The 21,689-nt window shown below is 44.5% G+C and overlaps 2 protein-coding genes across 2 annotated transcripts; both read left to right on the top strand.

The window, feature by feature from the left end:
• Window positions 1-473: 473 nt before the first annotated feature.
• On the top strand, window positions 474-5,293 carry LOC139307325 (coilin-like; the record flags this gene model as incomplete). Its single annotated transcript, XM_070931139.1, has 6 exons — window positions 474-1,479; window positions 2,884-2,973; window positions 3,399-3,446; window positions 3,574-3,643; window positions 3,878-3,966; window positions 4,947-5,293. Coding segments are annotated over 6 exons (1,351 nt in total), but the record flags the coding sequence as incomplete, so codon positions are not given.
• Window positions 5,294-6,482: 1,189 nt separating this feature from the next.
• On the top strand, window positions 6,483-20,316 carry LOC139307324 (rab11 family-interacting protein 4A-like). The gene is made up of 15 exons (XM_070931138.1): window positions 6,483-6,635; window positions 10,269-10,356; window positions 11,946-12,034; window positions 15,251-15,417; window positions 15,606-15,767; window positions 16,670-16,804; window positions 17,284-17,319; window positions 17,562-17,670; window positions 17,764-17,867; window positions 18,149-18,289; window positions 18,863-18,944; window positions 19,348-19,485; window positions 19,564-19,710; window positions 19,957-20,100; window positions 20,200-20,316. The coding sequence occupies exons 1-15, from the start codon at window positions 6,483-6,485 to the stop codon at window positions 20,314-20,316; spliced, it is 1,812 nt and encodes a 603-aa protein (XP_070787239.1).
• Window positions 20,317-21,689: the final 1,373 nt, after the last annotated feature.

The raw sequence follows: 21,689 nt of genomic DNA on the forward strand, positions 1-21,689 counted from the left end.
GCAAATTCCCCAAATAAAGGGGGAATCTACAGGGTTAGTTTAAAGAAGCTACGTCAACACAGAGCTACTTACAGTTCAAGGCTAGATATTGCACAGCTAACTCTGTGCATTCATATTTCTCGCCTTTTTTGTTTGTCCTTTAAACTTGATAACATCTGGTATTTTTGACAAAAGAGGTCATAATTCAAAAGAAGTCCACTTACGCGCTTTTTCTAGGGCTTTTGGTTACTTTTCGTGGTCAGTTTCCATTTGTATGTAGCTCAGCTATCATGTGACCCCCCCAAAGCTCTGGAAAAAGCTAGTAAGTCAGCCTCAAGGTAAGATTTTCTTTCAAATACTGCTTCCTGGGTCAAGAGTCAACTCTGACGTTGGCATATTTTCGCCTGCCTCTGGGCAAGGTGCCACAAAAGTACATTTTAAAGCTGCGTTTCCAAATGCTCCAAAGTTGTTCACCTTCATTCTCAACTTGCCAGGGTGAAGGTGGACTGTCTGGCCCAGGTGAATGGGGACGGCGGCTGTCCAGATACAGCGAAGGGAAACTGCAGAAAGCGACAGAGACCCGCAGAGGAGGATGGGCCAGGGAGCAATGGAGTGGGTGTGGAATTGAAGAAGAAAAAGAGGAAAAAGAGGATCGAGAAGAGCCCAGGGAGCCCGGAGAGGGGCACCAAGCAGGCCTCAGGGGATGAGAGGAACAAGAAGTCACAAGGAAAGCGCCCAGAGAAGAAGAAAAGGAAGGAGGCTGTGGAAAATGGCCCTACTGTCACCCCCAAAGCTTCAACAAAAAAAATCCCAGCTAGTGTCGACCAGCCAGTCAAAAGCACCAAGAAGCCCCCAGTGGCACGGGCAAAAACACAGAATGTCTCCTCCTCAGATTCCAGTAGCAGCAGTAGCGAGGAGGAAGAAGCCCCCAAAAAAGCAGCTGCCCAAAAGCCAGCACCCAAAACCCTCTCCTCCACCCCTGCTGCTTCCCAGGTGCCTCCACCCACCAAACCCACCCAGACAAAATCACACCCTCCTTCGTCATCCTCTTCAGAAACGGCCTCCTCCTCTGCTGATGAGGCCACCGGGGTAAAAACCCACCAAAAAACCTCCACCACAACCCCCAAAGGAAGAATAAGTGATAACTCAGAACCTCAGCAGGCCCAGCAGTCCACGAACTGTGCACAGAGACAGGCTGTGGGCATCACGCTGCCTCCTCGTGACAAAACCGCGGAGCCTTGTAACTCAGACAGTGAGGAGGAGATCAAGCTCGTCATCCGACGGCCATTGCAGCAGCTGGGCCATGGCGTGGGAAGTCAGTCGTCTTGGAGAGGCCGCGGCCTGGGGAAAAACAGGCGTGGTGGTCCTGGAGAGTGGGGAAGGGGTGCGGGTAGAGGGGCCATCGGAGGGCACAGCAGCAGCTTTGAGTTCAGCCACATTGGAGCCGAGGAGCCGTCCTTCCAGACTGATTCACTGACCAACATGTCGGTGGTCCTCCAGGTCTGTCTGCACCTATATGTCTGTGGTTTCATCACTAGAAATGAATGTAGCTACTGTAGACAACACCAATGCTTAGTTCTGATGCTAACTGCTTCTTAAAGTTCAAGGTATTCTATTAGCCTTTTTCCACCAAATTATCTCTGGTTCTTGAACCGGTTCTGTCCAGGATTCTTGGACCCTGGTGATATCTAGCGAACCAGCCTGCATTTCCACCAGTTTTGAGCAGAACCATTGTAATCGAGGATGGAACATCAACGGAACAGGTTGCGCAATGCACGGCAGAAGTTTTAGATGACCGAATCGTCACTGTTACCTTCTCCGTCCTCTCTTTCCACCTTGTAGAATATGACATGCCCACAGATGGTTTTCACTTCAGGTCAAGGAAAACCTGCTGTTTTTTGGTTCCAGCTGGGCCTTCTGAACCAACTTATTTTTGGTTGAAATGCTCCGAACGGAACCGGTTCCTTGTTGGTGGAAAAGGGGTATATCTGTGTGTCCCTTTGGTAGGACAACAATTGTCATGAATTTATGGAATTAAATTAAACTGAGACTAGTCTGGAGAGATGTTATAATTGACTGTTCCCTAAGTCTCCCCCCCTTAGTCACTACGCTTGGGTATGACAAAAGCAGGCTTCTCATTTCTAGCCTAGGACTATCGATTCTGGGTGAATTGACAAGTGTGAAGGTTTCATCAGCTGTGGCTAGCTGGCTAATTAAGCTAGTTGGCGCCATGATTTGCTTGAAAACGCTGTCTACGGCTGGCTTTCTAAAGTTTTTCCGGTGACTTGTTTTAAAATGTGAACTCTGTAAAAGGATCTTGAATATGCACTTGATGGTTACATACATGTTATGGTGCTGAAGCTGTCCCAGCTAGCCTTTTTTGAACGTAACAAAATGATGGCGTAAGAAATTGTTGTTAGCCTCGGATGTAACACTGGCTTTAAGTTACTACTGTAGGTAGTCAGCTGGTTAGCTGGACATGCTAGCGTTTGCAGCTTATGTTCAGGCAGACAAACCTATTGTTTAATCCATTACTTACACTTTTTGGTTCTTTAAAGACTAAGAAGACACCACCCTCCAAACTCTTTATGTGTTGCTCTTACTACACCCTCAGCTACACCGCTTTCAAGTGGCTTAACAGGGCTGCCGCGCCGAGTTACGGTTGCTAAGCTATGATTGGACGTTCGGAGGAGGGTTTTAGTGAACAGTCGGTCACGTTAATGAAATCTGAGAATGGCGTTTACATAAATCTTGCCTCTGTCCTATTATCAACTTATTGGCAGCACAATTACATCTGTTGTATGCATGGAAACATGGCCATTGTATTGTCTGTCCATTATGAAATACTGTGTCTGAAAGGGCATGGGTAACCTCTTGTGTTCTTGTATGTGTGCCTGCATGTAGAACGGAGCAGAAAGTGCTCCCAAACAGGACTACAGCTCCATGCCCCTGTTAGCTGCCCCTCCACAGGTGGGGCAGAGGATCGCCTTCAAGGTGAGCTTAGCCTCGTCTCATTAGCTACAGTGTATCTGCTCAGTTTTTGACACTGCGTGCCTATTGCTTGACCTGTTTAGCTTTGTAGCCCTGGCCCAAATGTTTTCCAGAGAAACGCGGCTGAATTTTGGCTGCCACCACTTTCCGCTGTGACTGGGTCTTAATCAACGCTGTTAATAATAATAAAATAAAATAAAATAAATCGTTTGATGCAGCCCTAATTACCAGTAGCTTTTTATGCCACAGTAATCAACCATGTTTATGATCTGTCTTCCATTAACAGGTCTGCCACCAATTAAGGAAAAGCAGTTGTATTAAATCATTCAGTGCACAATCTTTTGTGAAAGCAACTTTGAGTCTAGTTGTAAGCTTAATATCCTAACACTCCTGTGTGTGTGTGTGTGTGTGTGTGTGTGTGTTCGCAGTTGCTGGAGCTAACTGAGAATTATACACCGGAGGTATCAGAATATAGGGTGAGTGCGAAAAGTTCAGTGATCTAAAATGTCATGTTGACTGTTGATCTCATGTTACTGGGGAGGACCTTGGGGAGAGCGTCGTAATGAAGTCCTAACCGACAACCGCGTTGCTGTATGTTTTCAGGAGGGAAAGATGGTGAGCTTTGACCCAACCACCAAACAGGTTGAGCTGGAACTACTTAATGCCTTTCAAGGTAGGGGTCATTTCACCACAAACAATATTAATCACATTTTAAAATGCCTAGTTCAGAGTTAAGACATCAAAATGCAAAAGATTGGCTTTCCTTTGGTTATTATAGACACTCTGAGCAGAAGTCATGGACCGTTTTAAATGAAATTTACGTAGCAGGAACAGAGCAGATTGCACAGTATTTTCCACGATGTTCCACACATTTGTGATTACTCATAACTCGCTGCTTCCCCCTCAGCTCCTGTCGAGCCTGGCAAGTTTGACCTGGTCTATCAGAACCCGGACGGCTCGGAGAGAGTGGAGTACGCGGTATCCAGAGGCTCTCGGGTAAGCCTTAGCATGCACCTCATGAACAGAACTTCTTAAAGAAGTAGTTCAATTCATGGGAAATCCGCTCATTTGTTTTCCTTCCAAGAGTGACATGAAAGGATCAATATCAATCTCATTGTCATGCGTGTTAAGTATGGGGCTGGAGTCAGGACGTGGTTAGCCTAGCTTAGCATAAAGACTGGAAGCAGGAGGAAACGGTGAGCCTGGCTCTGTCCACAGTTAAAAAATACACCTATGAAACTTGCTATTTGTACATGTTGCAGCTTGTTTGTTTTACCTGTACACAGAAAGGTTAAAACAACAATTTGTGGTTTTCGGGGAAGTTAATATGTCGGAACTATTTTTTGACGAACAACCGTCAATCTATCCACCCAGCACTTCTGTGCAGTGTCTGCAGCCATACCACGTGTGGAATCAGTGATGCGGTCAGTTTTGGTTTCTGTATGGGCACAATGGCATAACTGTTGCAACCTCACTGTAACAATCTGATTCCAAGAGGCTGTGCACATGTGCCCGGCCAAGTAAAAGTCAAAGCACTTAACTCCACCGAAAACCCCAAATTCTAGCTTTTAAATTTCGGTTCAATTAAGGGTTAAATAAACATGATGCATGTTTTATTAGTGAGCTTTAGAGGTGCATTTTTGAACTTTTGATTAAGCCAGGCTAGCCGTTTTCCCCTGCTTTCAGTCTTTATGCTAAGCTAGGTTAACCATGTCCTGTATTTAATGCACAGATGTGAAATTGACATTGATCTTCTCATCTCACTCTCAGAAAGAAAGCAAATAAGTATTTCCAAAAATATTTAGCTTTTCTTCTAAAATGGGGTGCAAGTAACCCCCGAGGTCTTTGAGAGATGCGGAATGGTCTAATGATTACATTAAGAGTATGTAAAAGAGACTTGTATCGTCAGCATGTACAGTGCAGATAGACAGATAGTAAGGACAATCAAAAGTAACGTCTTCACTTTCCTCCCACAGGTGACGGAACGGTGGGACTCCCTGCTGGAACCAAGGCTGATCGTTTAAAATGGACCGAACAGTGACTTTGTACACCTTTGATGTTGCATATGACAGCCAAGGGATATGACAATTGGTTGGTTATGTTGTCTTTGCACTGAAGAGCCACTGCATAACAAAGTAGAGGTGAAAATGTTAAAATTCTTGAATTTTTTGAGTTTGATATGAAATGCTGTTATTTTTAATATGTAGGTGGAATGAGTGATTGTTCCCAGGATTGGGACATCATGGTTTTATGTTTTGTACAGCGATGTGACTGTGGATATCAGTCTTGTATAAACTCTTTTTCTAATAAAACACTGCATCTTCTGCTCTGACTATAGGGTAGACGTCTGGTGTACTCTTCCAATGAGGAAATGTTCTATTTTATTGAAGCCCTTTTCTGCCAGGAAAAGAAAAAGGATGGTTGAGATGGTAGGAATGCTAGAAATAGAAAATAGTAGGTCAAAATGATCAAGAGTATAGTGAATTCCTATGTCAAAGTTATGACATGGTAAGCTGAGCTTTGCACTCTGTAAATCAAAATTATGACACCAAGTCATAAGTTTTAGATGGTGAGTCAAAACTATGAGAAGTCAACATTTTGAGTCACTACATCAAAATGATGAAACATTCATTTCACTCTCTCCAAAAAAGGTCTATCTGTAGGGATTCTTTCCATAATCCAACACGTTTGCGGCTGCCGGCTGACTTCTGCTAACTCTTACTCATTAAGACGCCAAAATTTGTAAAAAAAAAAAAAAAAAAGTTAAAAATCACCAGAACTTGTAGCCAAACGTGACATTTATGGGATAATGTTAAGGCCGTTTAACACTCAGCTGAAACAAGTAGGGAAGATTCTTAAAGTCAGCACCCTGATTCAGTAATGCTACACAGAAATTTAAACTTTGCTAACATTAGCTACTTTAGCCACCATAATCCACTGGTCGTACCATACCACCTGAGCGAAGGTGTGCTTTATTGCTTATGAATGCAACTTTTCATTTATAAGAAGAAGAATTTCTTCTCTCAGAAGTTATTTACTTATTTACTATCTCACTGTTTTGGCAGAAATGGGTCTCCATACTGTTTTGCACGTTTTTGTATTGAGGTGGTTTCCTGCGCGGCCGGAGTCTAAAGACACCTTGAACAAAGCAGCTGAAGGGCCATTGTAGGTCATGGAGGCAGCTGCTCAGCATCCCATTTTACTTGGGTGGACAGCGGGGCGGCGGGTTGGCGGCAACACACCTGGATTACTAATTAGCGGCCGGCTTGTGATGCAATGCCACGTGCCCACGTCGTAAACCATCGCCCTTTTCCGTAACTTGTCGCGTCTCTTGAGCACGCGATGCTGCTTATGTCACAGCAACAGCAGCAGCATCCGCACCAGTCGCACCGGCGGAGCTGAGGACGGGAATGATGATGGCGCCCGTCAAACCGATTCTTTAACAGTCAATGTGATAAGGGGTGGGTGGGGGGTAAATAAATCTTCCCTCCGACGAAGCCTACGGCTCTACAATGGACGGACATATTCTTCCCGACCAAGAGCAGCTCTTGCAGTTTCTGAGGAGGCTAAAGGAGGTTTTCGACGTGTGTGACGAGGATGCTGACGGCTTCATCCGGGTGGAGCACTTGGTGGACCTAGGTCTTCAGTTCGGTCAAGGGGACGAGGTGAGAGGCTGGGGACGGACTGCGTGTCTACCTACACGCGTGTCCTGTGCTTAGCAAGCCGTGGTCGGTCAACCAACATGTAGTAACAAGTGGCGACTGACAACAACAGCACGTCCTATGTCTTTAAACGTCACAGGTGTGCTAGAGGTGTTAGCATTCAGTCACTCGTTATCATAGACTGTGTGCTCATTACCTAGACATTAGCTAGTAGCATTTGCGGGACCGGTGTGCTGCTAGGCTATGTTACAGATGTGACAGTTGACCGCAGCCGGCCTGTCAACGTTTGCCGCCTCTAAATTCCGCTTCTTGATATGTGACAGAAGCATTGCTGTGTGTTTTCCCAGTGTTATTTAAAGGGCTTACTAACACCAGTAAAGCCAGATGAACTAGGGGGTTAAACGTCATTTTTGGACTACCCGGGGACAAATAACACTGACATTTGGCATTCTTGTCTTGAAGCACAGATATTCCTATTCTAAAAAATTGGAGAGTTTAAAGGTTAAACTGGCCAAATGGTATGTTGTGACGTCAAAACGGCACTTCCGGCACATCTGCAGTACAGTTTTATTGCAGAAAAAAACCCAATCTCAGTTACCTGCAAGAGCTTCTCTTTGGTACACAGTGATATCTATCACTTTTATACCTCTGGTTGTATCAGGCCATTGTGGGCCATTTTGCCCACATCAATAAACAAGATTACTTCATGGTAATAATTTGTTTTTTATTTGATTTCTGCATAATTTCTCATTTGTCGTGTATTTAATTAACTCGACTGACTGGAAACAAGCATCCCTGTCTGGTTATATTATAAATACACAGTTGTTTTGTCTGTCATCTGTCTGTCCCATCGCGTGACCCTGTGAGCTGCTCAAGCACCAGCCATTGAATCAGCACAATACTGGAATGTGCATGTAGAACCCAACATTGCAAAAAAAGAAAGAAACGGGGAAAAAAGTGCCTTTTTCATTTAGGGCAGTGGTTTCCCAGCTTTATTTTGCTCGTGACCACTGAATATTCCCCTTGTTGCAGGTTGCGTGTTTATATAAGTTGTGGACAGTTTAGTCAAAGCATGAAGCGTTTGTGCAGTCAGCTGGGAGCACCTGGCATTAGTGGCATGGTAGCAGCAGCTAGTGCCAGCCTTGGGTTCAGCACCATGGAGAGTGCACCGCCAGTCCCAGGTTCAGCACCCACCAATAGTGTCCGGGCTCTCTCTATGGCACTGAACCTGGGGCTAGCAGTGGTCAACGCTAACTCTTGATTCATCGTTGCTTATTCAGCTGCCTGCTATTCTGTCCTATTATCATATCTCAAGATTTGGGGCCCAACTCTGCATCTATCGTCATTAGTTTAACAGTTCTGGCTGGAGAGGGCTGCTTCCACGCATGCTTGCACCGTTTCTCTGCTCAGATTATCAGTCTTCTCCAGGCCAATGGATTGTTTACACAGTGAAAGTCGCTTTGTAATGGAATGTAGACACATATGGATGCTTGGGGACTGAGGATGGACCTAGTCTGATCCCACTGTGCGCCATTGTCTCCAGATTTGATTAATTACAGTACGCTATGAAATTCAAACTGCAGCGCCGTGGTGAGAATAAGCCATTCATTACAATAAACAACGCTTTTGTCATGTGGAGTAGGTGCTATCTCTTTTAAGAAACGTTGCCCGTCGGTGTGTTTGATGCTGTTTCTGCCAACGCTGAAGTTGTAGGAATCATCCACGAATGCACCACCAAAAAGAGTTTTCAATATGGTTCCTGTTTGCACACAAAAACGTATTAAAGCTGTCTGAGTTTACTTATACCTATTTGAAGGAATATAGAAATTGAGGCCAGTGGAGAAATGGGAATGAGTAGTAGAGGAGGCAGGTTAAATCCCAGATGCACTGAGTAGCCCAGATAAATTATATCAAACAGTGAGAGTAGATTTTCCTTTTAAGCTGTCATGGCGGCTGAGCACCCCGATCACATCACTAAAAATAACTCATACTAAGAGGAAGCCACTTCTTCGTCTTCCCCCTCCCCTCTCGCGGCCCCTCTCATCTCTGTGTTCTTTGTCACCATGGCGATGAGAGCCCTGCGAGGAGTCCACGAGCGGATTGGTCGGTTATTAAGTAATGAAATGATCCGCCTGGCTGCTGAAAACAGCCTGCGAGATGGCGCTCGCTGCACCCGTCCTGTATCCACATTCGTTTCATTTTGGAAAACAATGTTGCTCTCCAGCGACACATCCAGAAACATCCAGTCTCCATGGCGATTAGTTCACTGCAGCGAGCGTCAGATTGCCACATGCAGGATGGAATAACATTTCTATTTATTTTATTCACTGCAGCTCCCATGCTGCGTGCATGCACATATACTCACGAGGGATTATTACAGCACAAATGCAGTATTTATCGAAGCGCATATGATGCAATTATTCAAATGTTTATTTCTGTATTTGATTCAGTGTTATTTGCACTGGGAAAACATTGGTTTTTGTGTACTAAAACGTCACGTGGTTCTCGTTTTGTTTTTTTTCGAAAAGGACCAAACCACGTTGCGTTTCCATTGTAGCTCAACAATTCGTGTTTTCTTATATTCAACCGTTACTCTTATATATTATTACCTCACAACATCATGCAACATTATTGTAGATTTTTAAATGTGTTTCTTCTAACTTTCAGGCAGTCATCGGTGTCATCGTGTAGTCATCCAGTTAAAGTGGCAGACGTTTTCCCGCTGGTTTAGCATTAGTAGATTCAATGAATGATGGATTAGCTGATTGAAAATTAATCAGCAACTACTTTTATACTCAAGGAAGCCATTTTTTGTAAGCTTGTGTAGGACGAAACAAGACATTTTAGATGGGGACAGGCATTTTTTCAACGTCAGTTTTCTGACATTTTGCAGAGCAAACAATAAATTGATTAATAGAGAAAATATCTGGCAGATTAATTGATAATGAGAATAAATGTTAGCTGCCACCCTACATCAAGGATATCTGACTGGTAGCAAGTTCCTTACAGTCATTGACATTTCCCATGTGGGCCGCGTCTTTGGAAAACATTGCGGGACATGCCTTGATTATTATCTGAATTTAAACACAAACACGTTCTCAGTCTTCAGAATTGCCGATAAAGATACTAATGATGTATAATAATGTTGGAATGAGAGATTGGCTGACACTGCTTGCCGCCTGTCTGACGTTAAAGAGCCTGTTTGAGAGGAGAGGTGTTTGATGTTAAATGGATGACACAGAGCGGCATTACGTTTAGGCACGACATGCCGCCATTTCCATTTAAGCCCGTGTGACAGGGAGCTCTGGGATGTGTCACTGTGCGTGTGTGAGATAACATTTGTCAGGCGGCTCACGGCTTCCGTAGACACCGGCGGTTGCTGCACAGTGTGCACACTCTGCTCTCGATGGGTCATTTTGTCTCGCCAGGCTCATCATTCATCTGGGGAACGTGGAAATCTGTACCATATTTCTTGGCAACCCATCCAATAGTTGTTGAGATATTTCAGCCTGGACCAAAGCGGTGGACCGACCAACCAAAACGGACTGACATTGTCAACCACAGAGACCATATTGTAAACATCTCTGAGGCAAATTGGTGAATTTTTTAAATGACTGCCGTCTGTCTGTCTTGCAGGTGAAGAAGCTGACCGGGTACCTGGATCCCAACGCCCACGGGAAGATCAACTTCAAAGACTTTTGCCACGGAGTGTTTGCCATCAAAGGTAAGGTAATGTACAGTAGATGAGGTACGGCGGAGAGTTTGCCAAACACCGCATTCTGACTGCCCTTCCTCTCCCTAATGAGAATGTGTAGGAAGCTTTAGAGGTGCGGGTAGGTGCATTTTGTTGCCTTTCGACAGAGCCTGGCTAGCTGTTTCTCCCTGTTTAAGCTAAGCTAACTGGTTGCTTGTTCGTCTGTTGCAGTAGAAGGGGGTTTTCCGCTTACTCTGCAACTGCTCTAAAAGTTTGTTTTGTAAGTCTATCAATCTTTGGGCTTTTATCTTCTTAAAAGATTTTTCTATCTTATCTGATGTAATTTTACCCCTGAGAACTGCTTTTTGCAGCATCCCATAGTGCCACTGGGTTCACCTGTCCATTACCATTGTTCTCCAATTTTACATTTGCTAGCCATATGCAACTTTAAGTACAGACCAGAATGGTCATGAAAGGTCCCTTGTACCAATCTCACATTCTTTTAATTCATGTTTTTTTCTGAGTTGTATGTAAAAAAACAAAATCTTGAATGTACATTATGGCAGGCAGAATAAAAGGTGTACTCCCTGTTTTGTGTGCATACATCTATCACACCTAAGTCCTGTAATCTTTACCCAGATTTCTAAGTGAGTTTTTTTTCCTCTGTTGGCTAGATGTATCTAATTTGCGGGTTAAGGATTCATTAAGGTTAAGGTTATTCGTTTCCAGAGAGCGTTGGGTGTGTTTGTTGCCAAAATACTATTTGCGATTTCTTTTTGCCTTGGCCATCACCTTTCCCCCTTTGATGGGGCTAGAATTCACAGTGTGGCAATTTGAAATTCCCTGTTACACATATTCAGTTCTGAAGCGTTTACATTCCTGAGACCTCAAAACACGATGCCAACATGACACAGCAAAAATATAAAGACAGGAAAACCTATAATACAAGTTGAAAAGATTGGGCTTCCAACACGGAGGTTCAGTTGGTACCTCTGAAATGAGGGGTATATTTCCAACCACTAGGTGGAGCCCCAGACTAGTAACAAACTGTTAGTGGTTCTCTGGTGGCTTGGTCCGCATCAACCAGTATTTTATAAACATTTATACATTTATGAGAATTTGTTCTACTAATCAGTCCCGGAGATAAACAAAAAATCTCTCAGATGATCCCAGGTTTAAAGAATTACAGGGGGAATTCCAAGGTCATCTTCTCTGTCCAAGTCTCCCATTTCACCCCTTCTTTGTCACTCGACCCTTATCCTTTCTCCCTTCCACCTTCCAACCTGTTGATGGCAATTTTAGTTTTAATAACTTGTCGAATTTAGGGGAGCTTCGCTAATTTTTTTACACACCCATCAACGATCCTACGCCACCGGAAGCTGATACCACCGCCCTCCTCCCAGCCGAAATGAGAACAGACATTTGGCTGACTAAATGGGAGGAATGTTCTACAGATCTGACTTATTTGGCTCCATTTTGTTTACGTTACATAATTGGTACAACTGCCTAGCGCCGTCCACCTGGCAGACCTGGAGTTTTCAGTGGAAATGGGCAAAGGTGTCTTAACCCCCCCAGATCTTTCATTCCCTCTTTCTTCCTTCTTGCCCCCCTCCTGCCAGGTTGTGAGGAGATACTGAAGATGGCTGTGGGTCCTCGCAGTGTTAACTCCAGCCAGCCGTCCGTTACCGACAACGGTTACATTTACCAGGTACAATCCTTTAATTTGACCCTATTTTCTGACTTAAAGGTGGATTTATACTCAAGAAGAGCGTAGTCACACGTTATGGCCTCCGCATTGAAAAAGCTTGAAAAAGTTGTGGTGCATTTTCAGCTTGACCACCTTCAAGGGTGCATCAGATAAGCTTCTCCCACCTGTCCCTCTAAACTCCTCTGTAGAGGCTGTTACCTGCCCCTGTTTGGCAGATTTTGATTTGTTTAGCGTTTGTTGGTAATTCATTAATGAGTGTTTTAAAGTTAGGTCCCTAGGACAGATCCAAATGGAATGTAATTCCCATCTTAGCCAGTAAGTGTACAACGGTGTATGTGTGTGGGGGGGGGTTAAGATTTTTCCAGATGGCTCAGCTTCCAGCGATATAGCAGAATGTAAAATAATGCCACTCTATAGATTTTCAATGAAGGTTGTATCCATGGACTAAGCCACACTGCAAACAGGAGTATCTCTCAGTGAAGCTGTGTGATCAGTCTGGATAATCAGACTCTATGGATCCCCTTTCTGCAAGGAAAAGTCAAGTGTCAAAATGATGAGATGCGGACGTTTTAAGTAAAACTTAAAAAAAAAAAAGTTAAAATGTCACACTTTAGACAGGTTTCTCGTAATTTTGATTTATCATACATTTGACTTAAAAGTCAAAATGTTGACTAAGCAAGTGTTAGGTTTGATTTAAAAAGTAAGTATGTCGTAAAGTTGACCTCCATCCATCCATTTTCCACCTCTTATCCGGGGGCCAGGTCGCGGTGGCTATGCAGGCTAAGCTAGGCAGTCCAGACATCCCTCTCCCCAGCAGAGAGTTAGAATTTTTGAATTACCATTTTTATTTTGTATAATTCCTAAATCTTCATACAAATTGGACGAGCAAAGTGAGTTGCGTAGAGTTGTCGGTCCCATTATGAGAGGAAAGTTGCACTTACTATCTCTTTATTTGTTTCCTATTTCAAAATTTTGACATACCTTCAGTATTTATTCATTTTTGTTATTCCTAACATTACTTTTTATTTTGTTGTCCTGGCAGTTATGGTCTTCCATACAACTCTGTTTTCGGCATTACGTTTGCACAGAAGCATAAATAATAAAAACAAAATCTCTATGAATATGCAATATATCATATAAACTGTGTACTGTGTGTTGCAGTGCATGACTGCACATGTTGCCAGAGATCAGCCCAACTGAACAGTTGCCTAGCAACAAGAGAGGGAGAGAGAGAGCGAGAGAGAGAGAGAGACGGAGGTGTGGCTTTGTCCCAGCTAAAGCATCAGTGTGTTTTCAAATGTGAATGACTGAGCTGCAGTGATACACGTGTGTGTGTGTGTGTGTGTGTGTGTGTGTGTGTGGGTGTGTGTGAGGAGCGCTTGTGTTCAAGCTTTCATCACACTGAGCCTTCAAGCTTCAGGAACACGCCTGATTTTGGTCCTACCTCCACGATAAGGGATACTGTGCGTTTCATTTGGGCGACACGTTCACACACACAATGGCGTGACTGGAGGGGAGCCACGTGGCATGCACACTTGATTGGTAAGGTGTGACTGCGAGAACTTTCTTTGAGAGAACATTGGTTCTTGCGTTGCAAATGAGAAGACAGTTCAGTCAGTTATTATTAGTAAATGTTCTTTACCTCTGTTACTGGTTTTACAATGGTATTGGTGGTACGCATGGTCCGCCCACACAGGTGTTTTCACTTGGTTTGGCTAATTAGACACCATCTCAGGACTTAGCTCCTTTAGCTCCTCAATTAAGGATTTCACAGGCTTCTACATCGTGTCAGCATTGGCAGTATGGTTTTCTGCATGCCTCCGGTTGTTGTAAAGCACGTGCACCTGATGCTGTTGGATTTATTTTAGCGGCTCTAAATCTACAGGCGCTTCCCGTGAAATCAACACTGTGCACAATTCTGCAAAAAAAAAGAAACAGCATGGAGGAAAGAAAGCATTTCTTTGCAGCGCCATGTCTACTTGTTTGTGTTACGGTGGCATGATGGCGACTTCCAGACATGTTGATTCATAAACAGGAAGCGACATCCAAATAGTACAATTCATTAAACTATGTATGTCACACAGAAATGCCTCTGTCCAGGTGACTGTCCCATTTGAGGCCCTTACGCCCTCCTACACTTAAGCTCACACACTCCGCTAAAGTCCGTGAGTGCGTACGGCTTAGGGCGGACATGGAGAACCGGGCCGTGAAAGTGGAAGCTGTCGTGCCTGTCGAACTGGCTCTCGACTTGTTTGAATTTCCTAATTTACTCTTCTCTTTGTCGCAGAGATCTCGCCTTCACCTCAGACAAAAACATGTCTATAATTGATGAATGGATGCTACACAGTGGTCCCGCCGTAACATGTCTGCTGGACTGTGTGTGTGTGTGTGTGTGTGTGCGTGCGCGTGCATCTACTAAAAAAAAAACCCACAAACCAAAGTCTTGAGAAAAAACAGGGGAGGAAAGCAACGGTTTTGTTATTGCAAATGAAAATGTGTGTGTGTGTGTGAGAGAGAGAGAGATAGGGTGTGTACTTTGCCCTGGCACCTTCACCTCCTTGGGTGGAGCCAGACAAGCACATGCATAATTGATAACACACAGATCTGGGGCATGCTACATCCCACTCTGTTTCTGATAAATAAACCCAGGAGGCCATCTCTCTGTAGTATCACAAGGTGTCTTACTTGGTTCCTGCTGTCGTTAGCTCAGCTGTGGGTTGCAGATTTAATCCAGGTTTAAATGGGACTAGATCAAAACCAACCTCACTGCTGTGTCCTCAGGGGCTGTCAGTTTAAACTGCACCCTTGGTTTTGTCTAAACCAGTCGCTGCGACCTGTAGAGACGCTGCCGCAAAGCTGGTTTAACACAGGTTTAAGTTTAAGGGCAGTTTCCTTGAAGGTGTGTAATTCCGTTTAAAAGGCGTCCCATGTGTCTCAGGTGATTGTTGCCTTCAGAAAGTGAATTGTTGACTCACCTGGGGGCTATAGTACGAGTCACAGCAATATAACATAGATGTAATGTAAGGCTGCTGTAGATTTTAAGGAGGGATTAATTCATTTGAATTAAAAGTATAGACCAATCTAGTGCTACTAACACCCAGTGCCAAGCACCAGTACTGGAGTACCCTGAGTTGTGTTGTCTTTGAATCATGTCCACAATGCAGAAAAAACGAGACAGCGTTTCATGCTAATGCTTCATTTTGTTTGACTGTGCAGAACGGTGAGGCCAAGCTGGGCCCTCCCATCATCATGTGCACGCGGTCCTACCCAGAATGCAGCGCGTACGGCGGCGAGGGCTGCGGCGCTGACGGGGAGTGCGACATGGACAGCAGCGCTGAAAACGGCAACGGCTTGGACTCTTTGGACCCAATGCGGCAATCCGGGTCAGTCACAGCAATACCCGAGACTGAATGTCAGGAGCTATATGATGAAGACTGTGTGTGTGTGTGTGTGTGTGTGTGTGTGTGTGTCTGAATCACTGTTCCCCAAAAGGAAAGAGGAGAGGTTACTTTAAATGAGTGCGTTTTTTAAATTAACCACCCTTTCTGTACTTCCTGCCACGCAACCTCAGCCGCCTGATCGGCTCCGCGTCCGCGTCCGTCATCTCCGGGGAGGAGCAGTTTGAGGACTACGGTGAGGGCGAGGATGTGGATTTCACTCCCAGCAGTCCGTGCCCCGAAGACGACACCCGAACTAACGGCTTCTCAGACCTGGGGTCTTCCCTTCCCTCCAGGTTGGCGGCTCAGACTCACGCTCTCCGTTCCAAACTACATTCTGATTCCAAGCAAGCAAGTTTGAATACGTAGTAACAACAACCCCACGAGATCAAGGGGGCTGCAGGTTTTGGAGCCTGGCCCCGCGGTTGCTCTCCACACTTATTATTCGGATTTTGCACTATGAAGGTTTATTTTTTTCTATTGAATTCCTTGTTTTAAATGTCTTTATTTTTAGAGGGACAGGCTAGAGGCTTAAGGTTAAACCATAAATGCTGTTGTGATGATCACTGATAGCCTGTATAGCAATTTAATAGGCTTCCTTGTCATACAGACGAACATCATGAAAGCAACAACTCTGCTGAATAGATTGGTCTGACAACACTTTATTAGATTGGGATCCATTTATATGTATGCATTTGAATTGGGGAGCTCAAAGTACACAGAGGCAGCTATTGCACAACATTAACTGCCAAATAAAGAAAAACAAACAAAGATTTGGCAGCGACAATGGTGGATTTTGAATTCTCAGGCCTAAGCTAAAGGAATTGCATCTTATCTTTTTAAAAATGCTACGCAGACGCGAGTGCCACAGGTAAATGACCAAAGCACTGGCCCAAGATGAGATGGTTCTCCCTGGGATGGGAAGGGCCGACGCCTCTGCTGAACTGGGCCACTGCTACGGCACATGGTCCTGGCACCGCAAGCTCTTTATAGTGTGTTGTAACTTTGCCAAACAGTTACAAAAAAAGAAAGGTAATGGTAAAAAGCTCTTCCTGGATCAGCAAAGCCCCTGTCATGCCGTGCTACCACATTGTCACCGGCACCTGTATTAAATATCTTTCTCACTTATATTTATTAGTATTTTTAGCATAGTTAAACATTTGATATATATATATTGCTGTATTCTTTGTAATTTCAGCGCTGGGCAGACTCCTCAGAAGATGCGGCAGCTGTATAACAGTGAGCTGCTGGACATCTACTGCTCTCAATGCTGCAAGAAAGTGAATCTGCTGAATGACCTGGAGGCTCGACTTCGAAACCTCAAGGCCAACAGGTATAGCATACACACACACACACACACACACACACACACACACACCGCATGAAGACACGAGCATAAACACAAAGGCTGAGCCGGGACCAAACGCTCAGATACACACAAGCCATCCACCCGAAATCCCCACCCTCTTATTCATTCTTGGCATCAGATCACCCACATCAAAGGGTAAGCCTGAGCTGTTGCTATAGCAACCGCATCCCAATCTGGCAGGGTGGCTGGTTGCACTTTTTTTGTGTGTGTGTGTGTCTCTCTCTGTGTGTGAGAGGCAATGCAATGCTGCAACAAAGAACACAAGTTTGTGTGTTGGGGGGTGGGGGGGGGGGATCAATGATTGATGTATTTGAAGATCGGGTTGTGATTGTTGTAGCAGCCAGTCATAGTAGGGATAGTAGCTGGATTGTTTAAAAACAGAGAATGAAACGCTGTGTTGCTGTTGATGTGTGTGTGACTCTCTCTTCCCACTCGTGTTTCAGCCCTAATAGAAAGATTTCCAGCACAGCATTTGGACGGTGAGTGACCTTACCTTCCTGCTAATAAAATGTTTCAATGAAAATACATGAATTTGTATAGAAAGGGGGGGAAGGGGGCAGCCAATCCCTTGTGACAGTGATGGGTTTGGCATTTAGCATGGTGATCAATTAGAGTCCCATAACGGAAGAGCAGTTTCAGAAGCGGGCACGATCACCGTCGTCACGTAGAATGAGGTAATAACGTCCGCTGGTCTCTGATGCGTCCTCTTCCTCCCCTGCAGCCAGCTGTTCCAGGCCAACCACAGCGTGTTCGGGTCCAGCCAGGGCAGCAGCACAGAGGATCTGTTCACAGACAGCATCGACTCCTGCGACCTCGACATCACAGAGAAGGTACAAACGCGTTAAACCCCCCCCCCCCACATTATTTTAGAAATCCAGGGCTAGGAGACTAGCTGAAAGCTAACCGAAACCCCCCCCCCGCAGGTCAGTTACCTGGAGAAGAAGGTGACAGAGTTGGAAAGCGACAGCCTGGCCAACGGGGACCTCAAGTCGAAACTCAAACAGGAGAACACACAACTCGTACACAGGTGGGAAAACACACCTTGATTCCTTTATTTATTTATTTATTTATTTATCTAGTCATTTCTTTTTTCTTTTTGTCTGCTTAACATTAGTCATATTTACTCTTGTGAAAATAACAGGTGATATTCATGTTTTTACGTTTCATGTGTGAAATGTCCAAAATTCATCACATAGATGTGAACAGTCTGTTGCACGTAATGACGTGCTGCCTTTGTCTGTTTTAACCTCGTCTGGAAACCGTGTGTGTGTGTGTGTGTGTGTGTGTGTGTGTGTGTGTGTGTCCCAGGGTGCATGAGCTGGAGGAGCAGGTGAAGGACACAGAGGCAAGGGCAGACCAGAGTCTGGAGGAGGAGACGAAGAGGCACCGGGAGGCTTACAGCAAGATGGAGAGGGACAGGAACCTAGAGATAGACCTGCTCTGCAACCGGTATAACTCCTCGGCAATACATCACCACCGTAATCTGTAATCCGAAACCCTAAAAGCCGCTGCCGCTGCCTTTGGTCCTGACACCGACACCATCTGTAAAGGCTGTGCTAGTATAGTTACTCTCAAAAGCTGTCACACAATGAAGAGGCATACAACGTTATGCCTTGCTTCTAAAAAAAAAAACCTCTGGAAATAGTGCCATTCCTAGCTCTTAAAAATGGTGTTATTTCTTTTGCTTCAGAAATTACCATTAGTCTCTTATTTTTTGATTTTCAAGCAACAGATTTCTTCCCTCCTCTTTCTGTTTTTTTAAAAAAAAATTTTAGCTAAGAGCAGCTAGCATGCTAGCTAAACGGTTTGCTGTGTGAATGTATGATGTTATGATACCGTTATGGCATTTTTGGTGATTTTGGTGAGAGCATGAAGTCTCCAGCTCCGCACAGATGCTGCTCCAGTAAACCCACGCTGGAACCAGAGTCTTGACAGGCCACAAACTGATCCAGTACCTGCAGTATAGGTTGTAGTTCTGTAGTATACTGTACTGAAGCTGTGTCTGTGTGTGTGCATACACAGGGTGCAGCAGTTAGAAGAAGAGAATGGAGAGATGAAGTTAAATGTGTGCAGACTCAAGTCTCAGACGGAAAAACTGGACCAGGTGAGTGTGACTCACTAGGAGGATAATTCAGCTTATTGCAACTTGGGTCTTGTCGTTTTGTAGTTGTTGCCATCACTCCGAGTAACATAACATTGTAGTTATCCAGTTCATTTGCTGAGATATCTGGGAATGCCAGCAACATTGACAAGGTCTTAAAACAAAACCCAGAGGTTAGCCATCATGTTCCCAGATGTCAGCAATCACTAGTGAGTACAGTGTTTCTGTAACTACCAGAAATATTGGCCAAAACTACAAAAAATAAGACTCACATTGCAGTAAACCAGTTATTTGCTCTTACTGTGTGTGTGTGTGTGTGTGTGTGTGTGTGTGTGTGTGTGTGTGTGTGTGTGTGTGTGTGTGTGTGTGTGTGTGGTTGTGGTTGTTCAACAAACCTCCCGTACAGGAGAAGCAGAGGATGACCGACAAGCTGGAGGACACCAGTCTGAGGCTGAAAGACGAGATGGACCTCTACAGGAAGATCATGGACAAGCTCTGGCAGAACCGCCATGAGTTTCAGAAGGAGAAAGAGGCCATGCAGGAGGTGAGGCGCTTGAGATAACGGAACCGCTATGTGGGAAAATGTGTAGGAGTTCCGTGTAATCCGAGCTTCTCTCTGCAGCTGATTGACGATCTCCGCCGGGAGCTGGAGTACCTGCAGTATTTCAAGCTGGAGATGGAGCATCCGGGACAGGGCAAGGGGCTGTCCGAGTACAACGCCAGGACCAGAGAGATCGAAATGGAGCACGAAGTCAAGAGACTGAAACAGGTTTACACACAGTCATCCTCGTTGTGTGGTGTTCAGTGACGGTAGACTTGCATTATACTTGTGGGCGGAAGAAAGTGACAGCAGTCCTGCTAACTGGCTGTAGCCTCAGAGTATTTCCCCAACTATTCCTTTTTAAAGAAGCAAAGGTCCCATCCACAAATTCAGTCAGAGTTTTGCCAGATGCTGATAAAAGCTTGAAATTGCCTTTTGGTTACACCCAGAACTGTTCTCTTTGTGCTTCCGCAGGAGAACCACAAGCTGCGGGATCAGAACGACGACCTGAACGCTCAGATTCTCAGCCTGAGTTTGTACGAGGCTAAGAACCTGTTTGCCTGTCAAACCAAGGCCCAGTGCCTGGCAGCTGAGATTGACAACGCGTCCAGAGATGAGGTTAGTCTGCTGTCGCTGCTGCTGCTGCTGCTGCTGCGATGCCGATGTTTGATGCGACCGCTCTTCTAACGCACCTCTCGCTCTCCGTCTCTCTCTCAGCTGGTCGACGCCTTGAAGGAGCAGGAGGAGATCAACCTGCGCCTGAGGCAGTACATGGACAAAATCATTCTGGCCATTCTCGACCACAACCCCTCCATCCTGGAGATCAAGAGTTAAACGTCACACACACACACACACACGCGCACACCTTTATATTACTGTAGTTGTGGGGATCCTCCATCACCTGACTATTAGCTCGTACCTTTAAAGTTCTAATCGTATTGCTGAAGAAATGGCAACATAAATAGGATCAAAAAACAGGGTTAGATTTCTTGAAAATTGAGGATTATAACTTTAATCTGGAGCCCAAATTATGACCTAAATGTTCTCGCTACTTATGAGTCCAACTGTTGCTCACAAATGTAGACACTCCACTGCGCGCACACACAAATGTATATCTACGCCACCTCCAAATCCACTAGAACCAAACACTTATTCACTGTAGAACTACTGTGCCATGTTTAATCTACCCTCCAATGTTTTATAATTATATATTTGGGAATACACAAAGTACGTTGATGTTCTTGTAGACATAGTACTGATTGTTCAATACAGCACTCAACTACAATTATTGGTTATAACTGGGCTGAAACAGGCTAGATTTTAAGGAGTGTAGGACATAAAACAATTAGAAAACATGCAAAACACTGGTCTGGTCATTTGAAATCACTATGAATACGGTCACCTTAGCTTAGCATAAAGACTGAAAGCAGGGGGGAAACTAGTTAGCCTGGCTCTGTCAAAAGTGGAAAAAACGCACCTCTAAAGCTCACCAATGAACACACACAAACACACCCAAACAGAAATGTAAAACGACAAGTTGTAGTTTTAGAGGGAGTCGTGTTTTGGAACTATTTCTTGACGAATGACAGTTTCTCCCTCCTCTCGGTTTTTCTGGTCACCCTGGCCGTAGTGCAGAAGATGCTTCTTTAAAAAAAACTCTGAAACACAAGCTCTGTAAAATGGTCAACAGTAAGTCAAGTGTTTGTGTATATGTAGTAAATGGCTACAACATGCTTAAACACCGACATGGGCCTTTTTTAATTTGGCTGTCTCAACACACCTGAATGTCTGAATGACTGAATATATGCTGGATACGACATCAAATCCATTTTTAGTAGCAGTCAAAATGTTAATGTCAGTAGCCATGTCATCAAGCCTTGGAGGTACAACTCAGTGCTGCGCTAAACCAGTGTGGGTTTCTGAAGACCACTCACGAGAAGGGTATTTAAAGGAGCCAACATTATGTGCCAAATCTTAACGTTGCACTGTTTTTCATGCACAGAAGAAAAGAAAAAAAATCTCATACAAACAAATGTGTCACTATGAAAAGTCGCCGACTGGAGCTGCGGGAGTCGAGCTGTGGCCAGTTTGTTTGTTTACACTGTTCCTTAGCCTATTACAAACACAGAAATGTCAGATTTTACTGATGCATTAATTAGGATGATTATTATTTATTTAGAAAAATAGAAATACTGCATTAAACCCTG

This window comes from Enoplosus armatus, unplaced genomic scaffold, assembly GCF_043641665.1.
Source record: "Enoplosus armatus isolate fEnoArm2 unplaced genomic scaffold, fEnoArm2.hap1 Scaffold_85, whole genome shotgun sequence".
Lineage (NCBI taxonomy): Eukaryota > Metazoa > Chordata > Actinopteri > Centrarchiformes > Enoplosidae > Enoplosus > Enoplosus armatus.